General features: G+C 40.9%; 1 protein-coding gene across 1 annotated transcript; it reads right to left on the bottom strand.

The window, feature by feature from the left end:
* Nucleotides 1–15207: 15207 nt before the first annotated feature.
* On the bottom strand, nt 15208–17988 carry LOC147886185 (pentatricopeptide repeat-containing protein At1g06140, mitochondrial-like). The gene has a single exon (XM_087395986.1). It carries the CDS (start codon nt 17625–17627, stop codon nt 15600–15602), a length of 2028 nt encoding a protein of 675 aa, XP_087252112.1. The 5' UTR covers nt 17628–17988; the 3' UTR covers nt 15208–15599.
* Nucleotides 17989–19784: the final 1796 nt, after the last annotated feature.

Genomic DNA, 19784 nt, shown 5'->3' on the forward strand with positions numbered 1-19784 from the left:
ACATCTTGCTCTTCTATTTCTTACTGTTTTAAAATGTTGAATGGTCATCCAATTTTTGTAAGTTTGAACTATTTTCTCGCTTTCACTTTGATTTGCTATGTTGTCTGGTCAATGTAGACTCTAGGAGATGTCAGCAACAATTGGAAGATCTCTAAAGCAGTGAGTCGAGGTTAGTGAATCGTCATGCAATCCATGTTTTGGCCCAAAACACAAAGGTAAAAAACATACATATGCTTGCATGGAATAAATTTTCCTTGTGATGCATGTTGTTTGAAGTCATTGCAAGTGCATGTTGGTTGTTGCAAATGCGTACTGTATAGGTATTGCCCATAGGATTAGATTTAAAACTCTTAACCATAAACTCTTCATCTCCATGCACATTCCTTACCATTCCCAAGGTCTAAGTTGTTGCCATCTATAAAGAGTGATTAATGCAGTGTGTAGTCACCTTTGAAATGCTTGTCCTATGCTGCATCTTATGAAGGATCAGAACCAATGTGCAATCCTTGCACATGCTACTCACACCTTGCAATTCATAACAACGCAATTATTGTCAAGTCTCTAACACATGCATCATATAATGAGATTTGCCTTATGTAACCTTCTAATGCTAACCAGTTCCCATGCTTCAACTCTTCCATGTTCATGCATGAAGTATTGGCAAGGGCCTCTGTGTCCATGATTTCACAATAAGGTTCCTAAGCAACAAAGTATTTTTCAACACAAAACAACATTTCAATTTTGATAAAGTCACCAACAATGACAATAAAACTAAATTTCAATTTTGTTTTAATGAAATTACTTACCCAATGCGCTATCTTGTCCTCCCACCATGATGTCCATTGATCCAAGAATGGAATGTCATTTGAATTCGTGTGGTTATTTCTCCATCATGTTCTAATGATCCAGGATTGCTCTTGTGCAGCTTCCTTTGTTTTTGTATTTCTTCATGCTCTGCATAGTTGTAAGTGGGTGTCTCTAAACCTTTGATATATGTATTTGTTAGTTATCCTTTGGAGATCTTTCCCATCCTTCCATAACATTTTCTGGTCCACCATTATAAACAGTGCGAACCGCTTCCCAATTTGCTTGTGTCTCATCATCCATAAACCCAAAGAACTTGGCCTAATCAAATCCACATTTTCTCATAACCTCATTTATCATTCTCTAAAGCAAAACTTGAGCCCCCACATCCTCCTTCTTAAACTCACAATTGCAATGGCCAATAGCTCCCGCCCACTGAAGTACAAAGCTCTCTTCGTTTTAAAAATTCAACACAAAAATCTTTCCTTAATATACTACAAAAATGCATAGCTTAAAATTATTTAGTTATATCTGGGATCATAGACATGAGCTTCCATTGTTGTCCAACTGCATACTCTTTGAACATGTTCAAAATGCACCCAGGCTTTTTCAAGGTCACCACCAAGCTGCATCCTATTTACTAGATCAACTCTTGAACCTCTTCCCTTACTTGACATTTTCATCACTTGTCAAGGTTGGGATTCATCCAAGGATTGACTAGGATATGAACTCCCTTGGAAAAACTCATATCTTACATGTTCTTTCAAGTAAATGATACAACCTAATGAATCCTGTCGTGGTTGTAGTGAAGGTAGCGCCTAATGAATAGCATCCTTTCCTACAATCAATCAATTTTTCCAAAGGCTAAAAAGAGAGATGAACTTTTGCAAAAGAAAGCCAGACTTACCTCCTCTGGTTTGTGGTAGCTTGGAGTTGGAGACTCAGGTTTTCCCACATGTCCACTGACATTGTAGTAGAAACATCAAGAACTTTATTTGTAGATAAAAGATTATTTGAAATTATATCCTTGGCCAATTCTTTCTCCACTCTTCTTGCACCAACATTTTTCATATGCAACAATTTCTCTTATACCCTTTTCATGCTTTTGCCAATTGCTGCCTACTTTCAAAAGGACAAATAGGATGATCATGGTGTCCAACATGCACTGCCAACCTTGTGAAACCAACATCTTCTAGCTTACTATAATATCATTTTGCAAAATATCGGAAGCGACAAGTTGGTTATGTAAACATTCAAGACTACCATACTCAGCATCAAGTTCTCCTATCTCTGACACATTTATGATTTTTCCTCTCCACTCACAGATATTTGGTCGATTGTTTCATAGGAGGTAACCACAAAATGGGTTGGTGCATTCAAAAGACCCACCACAATGACTAACTCTAACCTTTGCAATTTTCTTCAATGTTGCAAATGAAGTGGGGTTGGTTTTTGATGAATTGGGTGGATCATATACCTGTTGCATTCCATCCATCCCACTCATATTTGCATCTATTAGAGGGAACTTAAAGATGATATTCCCATTATAGTAAGAAAGCAAATCTTTGACATGATGATGCTCATCAGCTTGCTCTATGTATTTTGCAATAACAGACATTGGTCCAAGCCTCAAAACCTTCTGTCTCAAACTAGAGTTTTCACACATTGAGAAGACCTTATTATTTACATTCACATGTTGTGACGGGCTGTTAGGTGTAGGTTTTTGTCTTGCCATGACATCATCATCTGTTGATGTGCTTGCACTAGCATTCTATTCACTAGCCACCAAGATTTCTATGAGCATAGCATAGTTTGCATCAAGATCATACACCCTAGTTGCAAAATAGGCAATTTTCTTTCTTCATTGCATTTTTGTCCCTCTATAATCATTTGATACAAGTGGAAACAACCTTTTCGCATACTAAAATATTTGCATATCTTTTCACTTGAGAGTCTAGTATCTACATTGTCTAGAGTGTAGCTTCATTTGTAATCTCTCATCATTGTCTTTGCACTAGAATGTCATATACTTGAACTTTGATGCCATGCTAGTGACAATAAGACAACACAGCAAATCAAAGTGAAAGCGAGACAATAGTTCAAACTTAAAAAAAATTGGATGATCACTTAACATTTTAAAATAGTAAGAAATGGAAGAGCAAGATGTCTCCAAATATGGATCATTCATTTTAGGAGTAAAACGTACAAAGACCATTTGCTCCGATAATTATTTTTTTATAACAATGACCATTTGTTCCAATGAGAAAAATAAAAAGAAAAGTCAAAACCTTGGCATAGTACCATTAGCAAGCATTGTAATCGCTAGCTCAACAGCCTCCATCCCACCCCCCCCTCGCTACTCTCCCTACTGTAAGCTCCCCTTGCTACTAGCTCCTCCTCTCACTCTCTGCCTTGCTGCCCCCTTACGGTAAGCTCCTACTAGGTTTGCTCGCCCCTTTATTGTAAGCTCCTCCCCCCTTACTACCAGCTCCTCCTCTCGCTCTCCCTCCTTGCTGCCCCCTTACTATAAGCTCCTCTCCTTTGCTCGCCCCTCTTGCTCCTCTCAATATAAGCTCACGTGGAAGATAGGGCTTGGCACTGAGCCTTGTTTTTGGTACGCAGCTTTAGACCATGATTCTACGTTTCCTTTGTCATGTTTTATTCTTTGTTTGGTCTCTCTCTCTCTCTCTCTCTCTCTCTCTCTCTCTCATTCTCTCATATAAGCCATTCTTCCCTGCGTCCATAGGCTTGAAAAGGTGTGGAAGAAAGTCCAATTTGTCACCATTGAACAACCCTCACATTTCAGGTACGCTTCAACAATCTATCATTGCTAACATCACTCGGCTTGAAAACCTTGATAGAAACTTTCTCTTGAGAAGTGGCACTTTGGAATCTGATGCCAAGCTATCTTGTACCAAGGGCTCGACGCCGCGCTCTTCTTTTTGGGCTCCTTGCATCCATCCACATCCTTTCGTTATAAGCTACGTTGATAAAGCCACGCTCATCGTTCCCCACAAGCTCGCAGACATGGAGAAGCTTGAGGCTGAACTCACCTGAGTCACCGTATCATCTCCCTTCTCATCAATGAGAGCATCTCAATTTGAACTACAACAAGAATTTAAGGAAGTTAAAGCTGAACTGCGCAAGAAGTAAGGAAGCTTTTTGGTTCTCATGTTTTCTCATGATTCCTCAAAGAAGACGCTGAACAACTCCACTTCTCTACCAAGGTCTTTACTTACAAGAAGGAATTCGCCAGCTTTTGGAAGGAGGAGGAGGTTTCTCGTGGACAAAGTAGCAGAGCAAGGCAAAGAAAAGGCAATCCACAAATCAATTGATACCGACGCCCTCCTTTATTCAGTTTCTTCATCACGCTCATTCCTAGACCGCGAACCTACACGAGAGATTAAGAAAGGGGGAAGAATTTTGATAACGTTTCTACAAGTTTTACATCAACATAAAAGAGCGTTTACGATAAGAGGTTGTACACAACTTCATCCACAAAGTCGTCAAGCTACCCTCAATGTCAAGCTCTCCTAGAATAGAGGCCTCAATGCCGAGCCCTGCTTTTGGGCTGCCACCACAAGGTCCTCTGTCTCCTTGTTCCTCCACATCCACAATCCAATAAGAGTCCCAATTACCGGGCTCGTGACCCAACCTTCTCTTGCAACAGGCTTCGCAGAGAAGGTAGCTTCCAATAGAGCTTTGGCACCGGTCAGAATTTATATAATGCAAATCCATTGATAATGGAATTCCCAACATGAAGTTGTGGGGACATTCAGTCAACTAGAACTACATAAACAAAATCATTGCCCCTATGTAAGAGCAGCTTTTAGTTATCGTTACCCACACTACACCTTTATAATTGCTTGACGGAATGTGGCTCTTAATATAATTGTTCAGCAACTGCTTATGACCATAGACCTATTCAACATCTCAATAATAGGATAGTGGATATCCACATTTTCATTTAATATTGCATCACATTCAAATACTTTGATCCGCTTGCATGATCTAGTTGTTGCAAAAAAATCATGATCGCGATCAAAGCCTAGTGAGCACACCATATTGGTTGTGTTTAGCAAATCTCCATGCCAAAGAGTAGTATACTAATCGCATGTATCGGACTAACCTCTAAATCCTCTGTGCTATAGAGCTTGTGTCTGTGAGCTACCCAACTTATATTTGCAACATTTTCCAATATGCGCAATACACGGTATGTGTATCGCATGTGATTTTAAAATATGGATTTAGAGATTTTGAGTTTGCGAGCTAGGAAAGGGGACTCGACACTGATCCTTATCTTTTAGGCTTGCATTGCCAAAAGTTTGTCTCATGGTAAAAATGAATTTTGACTCATTGTAAAAAAGAATTAAGGGCTTAATTTTCCCTAATTTGCAATGGAATGTATTCTTTATTAGCTTCAATCTTTATAATCCAATTTACATTAATGCACTTCCTTGCTTTGTGTATCTGCAAACTTGTGGAATGTTCTACCCATGGTGATACGTTTTTAGGTATTGCAATTTCCCCTAATTTGCAATGGAATTTACTCTTTATAAGCTTCAATCTTTATAATCCAATTTACATTAACTCACTTCCTTGTTTTGTGTAGTTGCAAACTTGTGGAATGTTCTACCCATGGTGATACGTTTTTAGGTATTGTACGTAATGGGCTATGAATCAACATTTGCATTGCTATGCACTTTGTATCATACCTTTTTAATTTGAGTGAGGAATAATTCTTATTAATGTTATGTTCATTACATAATGGTATTAACACAATCGAGTGCAGAGGACACATCAGTTGAGTTATGTGGGTTGTATTGTAAGGCTCATTTTAAAAGAACGTCAACAAATTGAGGTGTGCAAATGCTTGAAAAAGAGATGATGAATGAGATGAGCCATGATGATTGTGAATCAAGTGAGAATATTGATGTAGGTGATCAGTCGAAAAGAAACACCTTCCAAAACTATGGCAAAGGGGAAATCAAATCTGATTTCTCATGAGGAAAAATAGAAAGATGATGAAGAACTCATTGTGCCAATTGAGTTTTCACAAGATATTTTTCAAAGCACATTGGAGAGAATTAGAGTTGTTAGAAGAACTCTTCCTCCTAAGATTCCCTTGTGTCGGATTAAATTAATTCAAAAAATAAGAAGTGTGGATAAACAAGCAAAGGAAATGGGATTCACATTGAGAAAGGATGGTTACATTGAGGAGAAGAGTTGCTTCATATTGGCTATGCGAACAATGGATGGGGCTCATATTTCAATCACAAATGATGACAAGGCTGAATGGAATCCAATATGAAAAATGAATTTGAAAAAAAGGTCCAAAGCAATGATGAGTGGAGTGACCTTATTGGCAAGATGTTCATTTGTTGGGATGGTAATCACAGACCAGCAGGATGGACAAAGGAGATCAATGAAAATTTTTCTCTTGACAAGCGTATGCATGTGCTAGTTCAGGCTTTTATGATTGCCTAGAAATGCACAGATACCTAATGAGATGAGAGTGCAATTTTTGATAAAGTTGAGTGGGGGAGCTGCAGTTCAAAGTTCATTTGGAATCCATGCTTCTGATTAGGGTTTTAGACTTGTTTTAGATCATGGGGATAGCAAGTGAGACATGGCTATTTGATTTGGAGATATAGGCAGAGAACTTATTACAAACCCTAGCCCAAATATACCCTTTCTTATCCACACAAGAAGATTTATCTTTACATAAGTACTTGGAATCTTTTCGAGAAATAGATAGGCACAAAATTTTCAAGGCATTCGAATAAAAATGCAGTAGTCCAATCCAAAACCAAGGGGAAAGCAATATGAGATCATCAATAGTGCCATGAGGGTGGTTTATAGGTAACGATTACTGGAATTTTTACTAGACAACTCTATCATTTTAAGTATTTTAATATGCTTACAATTTATGTAAAATGTAGGTATGTGTCTATGATGTTGGACAAGGGAATAGTGTCCAAACATCAAGATGCTACGCAAACTTGGATGAATGTTGAAGATACTTCCACGTGTATGTACACAGAGAAAGGTATACATATGTTGAATCTTGATTTGATTTATTGTCAAGAAACTCCAAATGGTTTACTTAGAAGACATCGACATTTGTCAATGGTAGGACATCTCAATATACCATGGGGTCTATCGAAATGGGAGATTGAGAATTGCCCTTGGTGGATTGATTATGAGGTAGGTGAATGCCCGAACTGTGAAAAAGAGTTATACCTTGCTCACAAGGATAATTCTTCAGGAAATTTAACATCACCTATTTGAGAGGGATTCAGTCATTCCAAGAATGCAGTGCACATGATGTTGAAAGCATGAAGACTTGCTAAACAAAGGTGGGTTTTATCACTTGATTGTGTGTTTAAACCACAAAAATATGATTTACACATTGATGAATCTTTTGGTTGAAAGGATTTCCTTTTACCTTATGGCTCTTATACTTGAGCACTTTATTCTTTATTTTACTTTGTTAATTTGTAAGCTATTTCGAGATGCAAGAGCAGCACTTTGATATTGGAAACAAGTATTTTTTGCTTATGGAAAATGCGAAGATTATCTAGGATGATGTGCAAGAAATATCCAAAGATATGCAACATAAAATCACCAATGCGACCTTCAAGAGTTTGAAAGATTTTTTCATTTCAAAGCAACAAGAAATGTGCACGGCAAGCCAAGGCCATGGGGTGTGGACCTTGTTATTCTTGACCTTCCAACTAGGAAACCTTTACTAGGCTTTGGAGAGTCTCTTATCTACTTTGGTTCAATAGTCACTATTTTGTTTGAATGCCAAGTGTATTGTTTTGGATTTTTGGCTCCATTATATAGATATTATGTTTAAGATATGTAGATTAGAAAAATCTCTTAATGTTAGACCACAAATAACATCTTAGTTCTTTTAGCTATCAATATGCAAGTATGACATTATTGATGCCTCCTTGTAAGCTCTGAGATATTGCCAACAATTTCATTTACTTTGATGATGCATTGTTGCATTACGTGTTTCAAGACTTATGGACATAAGTAAGATAATGATTGTGATCCAAGTACAACATTTCTTTTGATATGGGGATGAGGGGGAGGGGGGGGGAGGGATTGAGTCAATTGTGTTAGTATTTTGCTAGTAAGGTTTCTAATTTAAGACTACAAACATACATTGTATCAACAAAAAATGCCCATTTAAAGCAAGGATGCACACTTAGTCTATTGTGCTCATCCAAAATGTTGTACTTGTTGGCCACATTTACACTCTTAAAAAAGATAATGATTTTTGGAGGATTTCCATTTGAAGATTATGGTATGGGGAGGGTTGCCGTTTGGGAGTGTAAAAAATTTGGTGAAGCATGTATGCCATACATGTTATGTTGAGTGTTGATGCAATGCAAGGTAGTTTTATGGCATAGGATGTAATGAAAGCATTCAACTATAGAATGTAATAGAACGTATTCTTTATTAGCTTCATCCTTTAATTTTACCTAATTTGCAATGGAATGTTTTATTTTAAAGAAAAGACTCAAAAAATACTCATAAACTCTCTATCAAAAAACTCACTGTTAAGTAGCACTCCATTGCTTGTAATATGTTGGACCCCTACTTCCAAAGCTATATCCCTACTTCAATACTGTAGAGAAGTTACATCCTTGCTTATCAAGGCTTTAAGAAAGTGGCTTTGGAGTAAACAATCCTCTCTGTATGTGTGTGGACTTCAATCCATGCTTTCACACTGCTCACGAGGCCTTTTGTCTTGATCATAGACATATTTCAGAGGTCCAAAACATTTGCATGTATGACCTCAATAGAGATGTAGGAGCTCATGAGATGGAAATGCAACCTAGCGGTATGTTGCATTGCTCTGCTAACTAGTGGATGAGGAGAAAGGGGGGGGCCATAAGGATTTGTGGAAGAGAGCAAAGGGGAAAGGATTTGCAAGCTTCAAAGTCACTTTATGAATTTAAGCAAGCAAAATAATGGTGATGAAAACAGAAATGGAGATAGAAGACAGCAATGAAACTAGGAGCAATCACGGGGATGGAGGATAACACTTACACCAGGTCGAATACACCATCCATTCCTTTATTAAGAATGGAAAGGAGCACGCATCAAAATGTGTTTGAGTGTGTTCTAGGGCCTAGAAATTCAGTCTTCCATACAGGTGGTGCTCTTGGCTACTCATCTATCATGGGAAAAACACAAGTAAATAGTTGAAAGAAGCTGGAATTCTTTATATAAAGGCTAACATAGAGCGGACCTTTTACAACCGAGTTGCTACTTCTAAATGGTTGAAACAAAGAAACTTAAAATTTGCATCCTACTAGCTAAACTCCTAATGTACACTCCATCATTAGGGACTATTACATGCATTCAACAAAGTACAAAGATATGTTAGAGCAAAGAATCTTTGTAGCATGGAATTGTATGTATCATTGGCCCTGACTACTTGTTATTGCCATATAGTATGCCATTGGATGCAAATATACTAAGAAACAAAACTATTCAAGACGTTATTTCATATTTTCCACATTGCCTATTGTTGAGTAGGTATAGAGAAATAATGACAAATTTGTTTGTACTTGAGGTGTAGGAATAGTAAGTGGAAGTGAAGTGTTGGGTTGGTGACCCACGGAAATTGAGGAGAGTGTGCCTGAATCTTATACCTTAAGGGGGGTATTACATGAAAGTTACAGGAGGTTTCATCTTAAAGAGCTACAATCCAAATAATCTAGACTAGTTCAAACTCATATTTGGTTAAAATTATGGCGAATCCAACATGTATAAGTCTACCTATGTCAAATGCTAACAATTGTGGAGAGCACTAGTCAATAACCAAATGAAATACAAAAGTTTGCATTAAATCTCAGTGAGGCTGGAAGTACACATAAGCATCCCTATCATTGAAAGGAGAACTAGACTGCCATGTAATAAAGGTACTTAGATTTCATACCTGCCGAATTGGGATGAACCACCAGTGCTCTTTCATTGCGACTTTCCCAGTCAGCAGATTTGTCAAATGACTTCTTTTCTACTCCAGAAATGATAGGCCACAACCCTTTTTACTTAAGATATAGCCGGACGCTCAATTGCCACATGCAGGAAAATTAGCTCTAGTAAATGTCACGAGCTTCACTGCCTTTGACTTGGATTCCATTCCACATCCTGCTTTGTACCAATTGTACTATTCTCTACACACATAGCTATGAATCATGAACGACTAGAAATCAAAAACTACTAAGAGACTCCAAATAAAGTTCTAACTTGCTAATATATTATTGAATGCATGAGATACAAGTTCATGCACTGATCCTTCGTATCCCTACAAGGCTTGTAGAAGGATCATAGATTGCAACCAAAATACCATGCTTATCATGATTGTATTTTGCTCCGAGAGCTCTGCTAATGATCCCAAGTGCTCTTTCATTGCGACTTTCCCACTTAGTAGATTTGTTAGTCAGACTCCTTTTCCGCTCCAGAAATGAGAGGCCACAATCCTTTTTCCTTAAGATATAGCCGGATGCTTAGTTGGCATGTAGGAAAATTATCTCCACTAAATGTCATGAGCTTCACTACCTTTGACTTGCCATTTTGCATGATACCAACTAAAGATCTCCAACTATTCTCTACACACAGCTATGAATCATTAACGACTGGAAACCAAAAACTTCAAAGTAAAGTTCTAACTCGCTATTCTATTATTGCATGCAAGAGATACAAGTTGAAAATCTTCTTCATGCACTGATCCTCGGCATCCATACGGGTTGTAGGAGGATCATGGATTACAACCAAAACACCATGCTTACCCTAACCGGTATGCTCACTACTGCAACCACAAACCTGTACCCTATGCCATCCTTTAATCATGAAGTCAGAGAAGAAGCGCCATGCCAATCTTGGATCTACCATCGTGTTGATTCAAACAACCGCCTCAAGATTGTAGGTGATATTGCATCTCTTTGGTCTACCTACCTTCTTTGAAGTGGACCCTAAAACCTGAAAACCACGTGGTTGATCATCAACATATACCTCCTCTTCTAGGGTTCCGTTCAAGAATGTTTACTTCATGTCCATTTGAAAAATGGACCATCCGTGATTGGCAACCAAAGAAATCACCGTCCGAACAGTGACCATTCGGGTTGTGGGGGCAAAGGTCTCGTCGAAGTCAAGTCCCTCTAACCGAGCATAGCCTTTACCACCACTCCTGCTTTATATTTGCCCAAGCTCCCATCAACTTGAATTTTTAGATTGTATGCCCACTTGGTACCTATTACCTTCTACTTGTAGGCTTGGCCACACCGAGTCCCAGATGTCATTTTTCAAAATGGTGCCCATCTCTGCCTTCATGGCAACCTGCCACTCGGGTATATCTTTTGCCTCCTCAAAGGTCTACGGCTCGTGGAGCTAAGCCACCAAGGCGAAGTTGGCTAAGGGTGCAGACAAAATTGCATCGTGACCGTCAAACTTTAGAACTCAACTCGGGAATGTCTGTGACCTAAGAATCCTGCAAGGTCTTCAAATAACATGTTGGTAACTTCTTATCAAAGGAAGTTGACTTTGAGGGTGGTTCTAGTGCATCTAGCTGTTTTTCTAGTTCCTCTAGCTCTTTAGTCAACAGTAACTTGGTAATGGTCAACTTGGGTGTTGAATCTTTGGGAACTTTGATGACCTCTTCTTCTGCTTAAGACGGTGCTTCCTCAAAGACCACGTCCCTACTGATCAATACCTTTTTCTTCACGGGGTCAAAGATGCGGTACCCCTTAGATTCTTCACAGTACCCAACAAAGACGCACTTCTTGGTCTTGGAATCTAGCTTTGGCCTTTCATCTTTATGCACATGTACGAATGCATCAGAACCAAAATTCCTCAGATGAGAGATAGTAGGCTTCTTACCATAGTATGCTTCATAAGGCGTCATATCTGCAACGGCCTTGGTCTTGGTCTTGTTGAGGATGTGAATTGTAGTATCGACTGCTTCACACTAATAAGCTTTTGAGAGATCCCTCCCTCTGATCATGGTCAATCCCATCTCTGTAACTGTTTGGTGCTTTCGCTTAGCAACCCCATTCTGTTGAGATGTGCGAGCATAAGTAAGCTGACGCTTGATCCCATGCTTCCTGCAGAAAGTGTTGAGCTCTATGGAGTTGAACTACCCCCCTCAATCGGTGGGAATGCTTTGACTTCCTTCCTTGTTTACTTCTCTACCTTGGCCTTCCAATCTTTGAATTTCTCAAATGTCTGAGACTTCTTAGCCAAGCAGTATATCCAAGTGATCGACTAAAGCATCCACAACTAGAAGAGTATACGTGGACCCTACAACTGAGTTGGTTGACATTGGTCCGCAAATGTAAAAGTGGACCAGCTCCCATGGTCCCTTAGCCCTGATGTAGCCTCCTATGGGGATCGCTCCCAATGTTGCTTGCCCTCCAAGCAAGCCTTGTAGACTTTCTCTACGCTTCTGATAGGTGGTCCCTCAAGACTTTTGCATTTCTGTAAGAGTATCTTAATGGACATGACCAAACCTTTCATGTCACATTTTGGAGTGCCCATGGTCCCCCTGAACAATTAAAGCATGTAACTGGTACAAGCCGTCCTCGACACCTTGGGCCACCACCTGTCCATCTTTCTTGGAAGTGATGGTGACTTTCCCATTCTTAAAGAGTACTCGCATCTTATGCTTATCCATCTGACTCATAGAGAGTAGATTCTTGCACAGATTTGGAACAAACAGCACATCGTATATGACCTTTCTCCTCTCTCGCTATGGTGATGAACGGAATATTGCCAACCCCCTTCACAACGCATGTCAAGCTATCCCCACGGTCACTTTCGAGTCGAGATGGGTCCTCTCCATGGTCTTGAACCACTCCTTGTTGTGTTTTGAGGCACCGCTGTCCTCGTATCAAGCCTCCTTGTGGTCACTTGCTATATGAACAGAGCAGTGCTCTATGCACAAGAAAATCTCCCCATTAGTGACGTTGGATGTGTCTCTGTCTTAGGCTCCTCCTTGCTATGGGACTCTTTTTTTTAATCCGCTTTCTTCTTCCAGTAGTCTTTTGCATAATCACCAAGCTTTTGACATTAGAAACATTTCACCTTCTTTTTCTACGCTGAGTCATCGGCCTTGCATTTGGAGTCCTTGGGCTTGCCCTTCACCAAAAGCACTTTATTATTATCCTTGTACAACTTTCCCAGGCTTTCTCCAGCAGTAACAAGGGCCCAAGCTCCTCGAATGTCAGAGGCTTGGTCCTTTGTCCTGTTGTAACAACAGTGACAGATCCCTTGAAGCTACATGGTAAACTAAGCAGTGTCACTAGTGCCAGCTCACAGGTGTCCACCTTATGACCAACCGATGTCTTACCGCTTTGACTTTCGTCAAGTGGTCATGTACTAACTCTCCCTCATCCATGTGCATATTGAACAATTAGTGCTGAAGTGTCAAGATACGAGAAGTATTATCTGTCTCGTACAAGTCCTTCAGAGTGGCCCACACCTCCACCAACATGTCAACCATCTGGATATGAGGAATCACAGAGTCTACCACCGTCCCTATGATTAAAGCCAAGGCCAAGGCATCTCTATCCTCCCATGCTTGGAGTTCATCTTTGTCATTGACATCAGATTCGTGCGCTTGTAATCTACAACATCCTCCGGATTTGCGTCAATCCCGTCGTGAGCTTCTACAGCTTCCGGGCCACAAGGGGACTCCAGATCTTTACCTTCCAGATGGATAATTCATCCCATCCAGCTTCCCAGAATCTCCAAAGTTAGAATTGGTATAAGAGGGAACACGACTAGCGGAAGGAGTATAAATGGCTTCTGACTTCAATGTTTTGCTATAAATTTCACATAGCAAAGAATCTCGAAACAGAACGTGCAGTGGATGAAATAATACTCTGCAAACCTGGTTCGACTGGGAGTTGCTTTCATGAAGAAGAACTCCTTCCTTTGACATGAGAGTGTCTAGAGCTGAGAACCATGCTCTGATACCATGTTGGAAATGAAGGATAGAATCACTCTAACCTCGCAACCTCTGGGGAATAGGAACAGCTCCATCTCACTCAATGATGCAGACCACACACTAGAACCTCACACAAAAGAGTATAGACAGCATACACAAGAGAGAGAATATGAGAGAGAACTCAGATGTATTCCTCCACCAAATAGTGGACAAAACCAAGCTCAGGGTGAGCACAAGTATCCAGCAAGGGGCTAGCGAACTCTCCTAGTAGTCTACTCCTGCTCCACGCTGCCCCTCTGTAGGCTTCTGTGGATGCTGTGGCTGATGAAAAATGAGGGCCCCTTATATAGGGGGCTGGAATGGCCTCATCCTGGCTGACTTCTGGTCAGCCCAGGGGCTAGCAGGCTGACCTGCTCAAAGAGCTCCCCCTTAGCAGCCTGTATAAGGGGCTGCCAGGGGGTTCACTAGGCTTGCTGCCCTGCTTGGTCTGGCCTCCCTCCAGCCTCTGTTTGATGCTAGTATGCAGCCCAAAACTGTCCCTTATCCCTCTACCGCAACATCACCAATCAAACCAAGAGGTTCTTCAAAGTCAAAAGGAAAGGGATCTTCTCGTGTTGATGCTTAAAATTTTGGCTCTAATACACAAGTATTAAGAACTCCCACGGGTTCACATGGATTAAGAGTACCTTCTCATTTAGGCCATCATGGATTGAGTGCACCCCCAAGTGGGCATGGTTTGAGCGCACCGCTCCCAAAAAAATGACCTCTATTGGCTGCAAGTGTGTTTCCTCTTGAGTCTTATGAGGATGTTGTCGAGGAGACTCCATCTATTGCACAAGGGAAAAAACGGAGTAAACCGGGATCAAAGGCTCCAAGGAGAGTACAGCCATTGGATATCATTAAAATCCCAACGAGTGGTGGTGAGCTGCAAGTACCAGGAGCTGACATTGGAGATGGCACCTTAGATACACAACAAAATAGAGTCCAAGCAAAGGTACAACGAGATAACCATCACAATCATATGTTCCTATGATCCAGTGCCCCTTTGTCCCCACAATCAAGGGCTCACAAGTGGGTGCATTGATCTCTAACTTGGTTGGTCCTCCATGCCAACCACCCGTGTGCCAAGTGGCCTCACAACCCCGTGCTAGGATTTGCTCCTCTGATACAGCCATACAGGTAAGCCAAGATACCAATGTATACACATATAAATACCTAACTTAGTAGCATATCTCATCATGCGAGGTTCAGCAGCAGCTAGGCATTTACACAGGTGGTGTGAGGAAAGCACGAAATTGCATTAGTTTTAAAATACATTTCAAGGTTGACCTGAGGGACTCCCATAGTTTCATGCAAGCAAATCAACCAAGAGCAACAAGATATGAAGAGACTCTGATTTCAAAGTGCCTCTAGTTATAACCATCTTGCCAGAGTTGCATTTACACATACAAGCTATTGAAGGCAGCACTCTGACAGAGATTCCATTGAATCTCCACAACAACGCTCTACACAAAGACTGCAATTTTGTTGAGTCCACACTTTAGCACTTAGATCGTATGCTCATCTTACAAACGGAGAGCTAGTAAAAGCAAGAAACATTAGCAAGGGATCAAGAGCGATCTCTGCAACAATAGGCCACAATGGCAGCAAACCAGGCCTCACCTGGTTGCTGACCGCGATGGACTGAATTAAAGGAAGGGGCGGGCTCTGAAATCACTTTTGACAGGAGAGTAGCTAGGGACTCCATGATCTCTTCCACACAAAAGTAATCTCAAAGAAAACCTTTTTTCCTCATCACATATCCCCTTTGACACAGGATTCAGATTCAGTCACATATCCTTCCTCCTGTTCTAAGGGAAGATCTTTCTGCTTTGCATGTGTGTCTTGCTTTGGGAATGTCTTCAATGCACCACCATAAATTAAAGCCCCATTTGCTAAGGTCCATCCACCAGCTCTGTCCTGGCATCTTCCATGCTTGAGCATTATTTCGCATTAACTGGATTTTATCCCAATCCTCCCACATGTGAGCATCAGCATATATATTTGCCATCAAGACATATGCTGCAGGAAGTTTTTCATCTATTTTCACCACATTTTCAAAGGCATGCCTTCCAATCTCTGTACTCTTCCACTTTCGGCAAGCACCCAAAATGGTCAACCATACAACAAGATTAGGTTGGAAAGGCATCTTCTCAACAGTTGCCACTGCCTCATCCAGTTGACCTGCACGACCAAGAAGATCGACCATGCAAGTATAATGCTCAATAGTTGGAATAACACCATCCTGTTTGCTCATAGCATGAAAGTATTTCTGGCCCTTGTCCACTAGACCCACGTGACTGCATGCAGTGAGAACACTGAGAAAAGTGACCTGATCAGGTTTTATGCCTTCCTGCCTCATTCTCTCAAACAGATGAAACACAGGTTCACTCTCTCCCTGCCGGGCATATCCGGCAATCAATGCACTCCATCGCACAACATCCCTTGCAGGCAACGTATCAAACAGCTGTTGGGCATCAACCATGCTCCCACATTTCGCATACATATCAATAAGGCTGGTTACCACAATTGTGATAGTCTCAAAACCAACCTTGGTCATTTGAAAATGAAGTTCCTTTCCATTTTTCAGAGCTACGGTGTTGGAACATGCTTTCAAGATGGCAACAAAGGTAAAGCTACTTGGTGATACACCTTTCTCTTGCATTTGTGCATAAAGTCTAAAAGCCTCCTCACTTTTCTCTTCTTCAGCATACCCCAAGATCATGGTATTCCATGTGACCACATTACGATGAGGTAATTCATCAAAGACACATCTTGCATCCCCCATGCTCCCACATTTCACATACATATTCACTAAGGTGGTTCCCACAAATATGTCCAACTCAAAGCCATTCTTTACTACTTGGGACTGAATGGCTCTGCCTTTCCCCAGGGATTCTATTTTCACAACTTTCTCATCCACTTGTGTTTCCTTCTCCAGTGATGCCAGACTACTGCAAGCCTTCAATGCGCCAACAAAGACTCGATGATCTGTTGTGACACCTTCTTGGTGCATCCGTGCATACAATTCTAGGGATAAAGCACAGTCTTCTTGCTTGGCATATCCCAGGATCATAGTAGTCCATGTTACCATATTTGGATGGGGCAATTTATCAAAGATGCATCGTGCATCTTCCATGCAACCACATTTCACATACATATTCACTAAACTGGTTCCCACAAATACATTTAACTCAAATTCACTCATCACTAATTGCGAGTGGATAATTCTACCTTTTCCCAGGCATCCTAGTTTCCCATCAACCTCCTTAGCCTCCTCCAGTGCTGCCAGGCTACTGCAAGCCTTCAATGCACCAACAAAAGTTCGCGCACTTGGTTGGACACCTTCCTGGCACATCCTTGCATACAGCTCCAAAGCCTGTGCACCCTCTTCCTTCTTGGCATAACCCAGGATCAAAATGTTCCACGACACTACATCGCGCTTTGGCATGGTGTCAAAGACATGGCAAGCATCCACCATGCTACCATGTGTCACATATGTATGCATCATCTTGTTTGTAAGGTCATTTGAATTTTCCTTCACATGCGAAGGGATTTCCTTCACCTCCTTCAGCTGAGGTGACCTCTTGTGAACTTCATTTCCTGCAAATTTCCTCAACTCTTCAATCTTGTCTGCATCCAGACTGCTGCTAGCATGCGCATAGATGTTTGAAATGAGCACATAGCCAGTGCTATCGCTACGATTTATTTCAGCAAGCTGGCCATAGCACCATTTGCCCAACTCTACATTGCGATGGCTTCCACAATGACCAAGCAATGATCTCCAGCCCACAATATTACGATGAAATGGCATACTTTGGAGCAAGTCTTCTGCCTCGCCCAAGTGTCCTGCATGACCAAGACGGTCAACCACCAAGTCCACGTTGAGTACATCCTGCAATCATTGCATATATCTAGATGAATCCAGGAACATGCCAAAATCATCCTCTAAAAATACACACGTGCAGTTTAATTCATGATGGTCACTCATAAGGTTGAAACACGCATTGCAGGGACTAGCTACTATGCCATCTTCATTGACGTCATCAGCACCAAACAGTGGGTCTAGACCATAGCATAAACATGTGCTCTCACACATACAAATCCACACAACCACACAAACTTGAGCATCCATTATACAAAAGTCTTCGTATTGAGTTTCTGCAATCATTGCACTCCATAAACTCGGAAAAACTGGTCTGTCTCATGTGATCCATGGCCTGAAGAACCTCATATACCTGTCCATTCTCACAGTTTTTTGCAGCTTGTAAAAGATGCATCAAGCAAAACAAATGCTCTTCAAGCAACACTATAAGAGCATGTCAGACCGATGCTGCGTTTAAAGATTGCTTATCGTTGATCGCCTAATTTTCCATTTATGTCTTTGTATGAAAGGTCGACGATCCTACACCCAACAATCCGATTCTACCCAGGAAAAGGAGATAGGCAATCAGTGTTACAGTGAGACGTCGCCCCATGAGGCATGTCAATACTACGAATCTTGCTCAAAGTTTCTTTGGCGCTCTGTTGCATTTTTTGAAGCAAAAGAGAGAAAACTCTGTCTGGTGCATGCGACTTAGGGATACGCAGGCCAGAGGAACTTGCAGGGGCACACGTTCTGAGCAGGAGAGTGGTTGCTTCAAAGGTGGTCCGTATAGAGAAAACGCTGAAGGGTCAGCCTCTGCAAGGGTCCTAAGGGATGAGTTGGTTAGTAGTGAGGGCCATAGTTTTGAAGTTAGTTCATTTGGTCAATTTGACCTTGCTAATCATGGGTAGTATGAAGCTTAAATGTGAGAAGTTTAAGGGCTTCTAATGTCTTTAGGATTTAAGGTTTTTGTTTGCTTTGGAGGTCCTAAATGCTTTTGTCTTTTATTCCTAAAGCTTTTGTCTTTTGTTAGGTATTTCTCTCTAAAGATGGAGGCTCTCTTTGTCTCTTGTACGACACCACAGATAGGCACTACCCCACTTTTATTTAATGGCTCATCCACCACCCCCCGCCCCCCACACACACACGCATACACCTTTTCACCTCTCTTTCTCTCATCTACCTTTCCCGATATTCCTTCACCTTCACTTGCTTTTTATCTTTTCCTTTCCTTCCAATTTACACCTGTAGTTTCCTTTCAGAAGTTATTTGAAATATTTATCGAGCTACGCACACTTGGACTTATAATGACACTCCAAAAGGCAGGGCCATAGTGGGATCCCCACCTTGTTTAATAGACTACCTTCGAAGAGGAATTCTAACAGGATGATTGTTGCGGGCCTAGCTCCTTTGATTCGTCCTCGAAGCCTTATATGTGTGTGATAGAGAGTGAGAGAAGTTCACCCCAAAAAAACCAAGGTGAATGATATTTACATCATTCATAAGGCCTGCCCAAGATAAAACAAGGTGAATGATGTATGGGTGAAATACCCAAGAGAGCGCATAAAATCATAGGTAAGAGATTAAGAGTGTGCAAAGAGGAGTAAATGAGAATGGCCCAAAATTCATACAAGGGGACCCCAAATCATCAATACTCTACAAGTGCACCAACCACAAATTAACACCTAAGAGAGCATAAATAATAACAACGATACTATTTTTCCCATCTCAAAATCACAAGCTTCACTAAGGCTACCTACGGCAGGCCAAAAAAAGCAAACAAAAAGGAATCCACTGGAAATGGTATGGAGGAAGACTGCAGGACATAAAGGGGGGGGAGAGAGAGAGAGAGAGAGAGTCAACCACTTTAAAGTCTACATTCAAGTCCAATGAAGAAGGGAAGCCACATATAAACATATTGTCCAATAGGAAAAATGCACTTCCGAAAATTCTAAAAATGCCTAATTTTTGCTTTGCCCAAATTGCATCGTTGCTAAGGCTACCCCCAGGGGCAAGCCAAAAAGTGTGAGAGAGAATTAAGATTTTTCAAAATAAGGTGAATGATATTTAATCATTCAGAAGGCTTGCCCAAGATAAAAAAAGCAA

Source organism: Dipteris shenzhenensis, chromosome 24, assembly GCF_047967505.1.
Source record: "Dipteris shenzhenensis isolate YYH24624 ecotype China chromosome 24, Dip_SZ_1.0, whole genome shotgun sequence".
Classification (NCBI taxonomy): Eukaryota; Viridiplantae; Streptophyta; class Polypodiopsida; order Gleicheniales; family Dipteridaceae; genus Dipteris; species Dipteris shenzhenensis.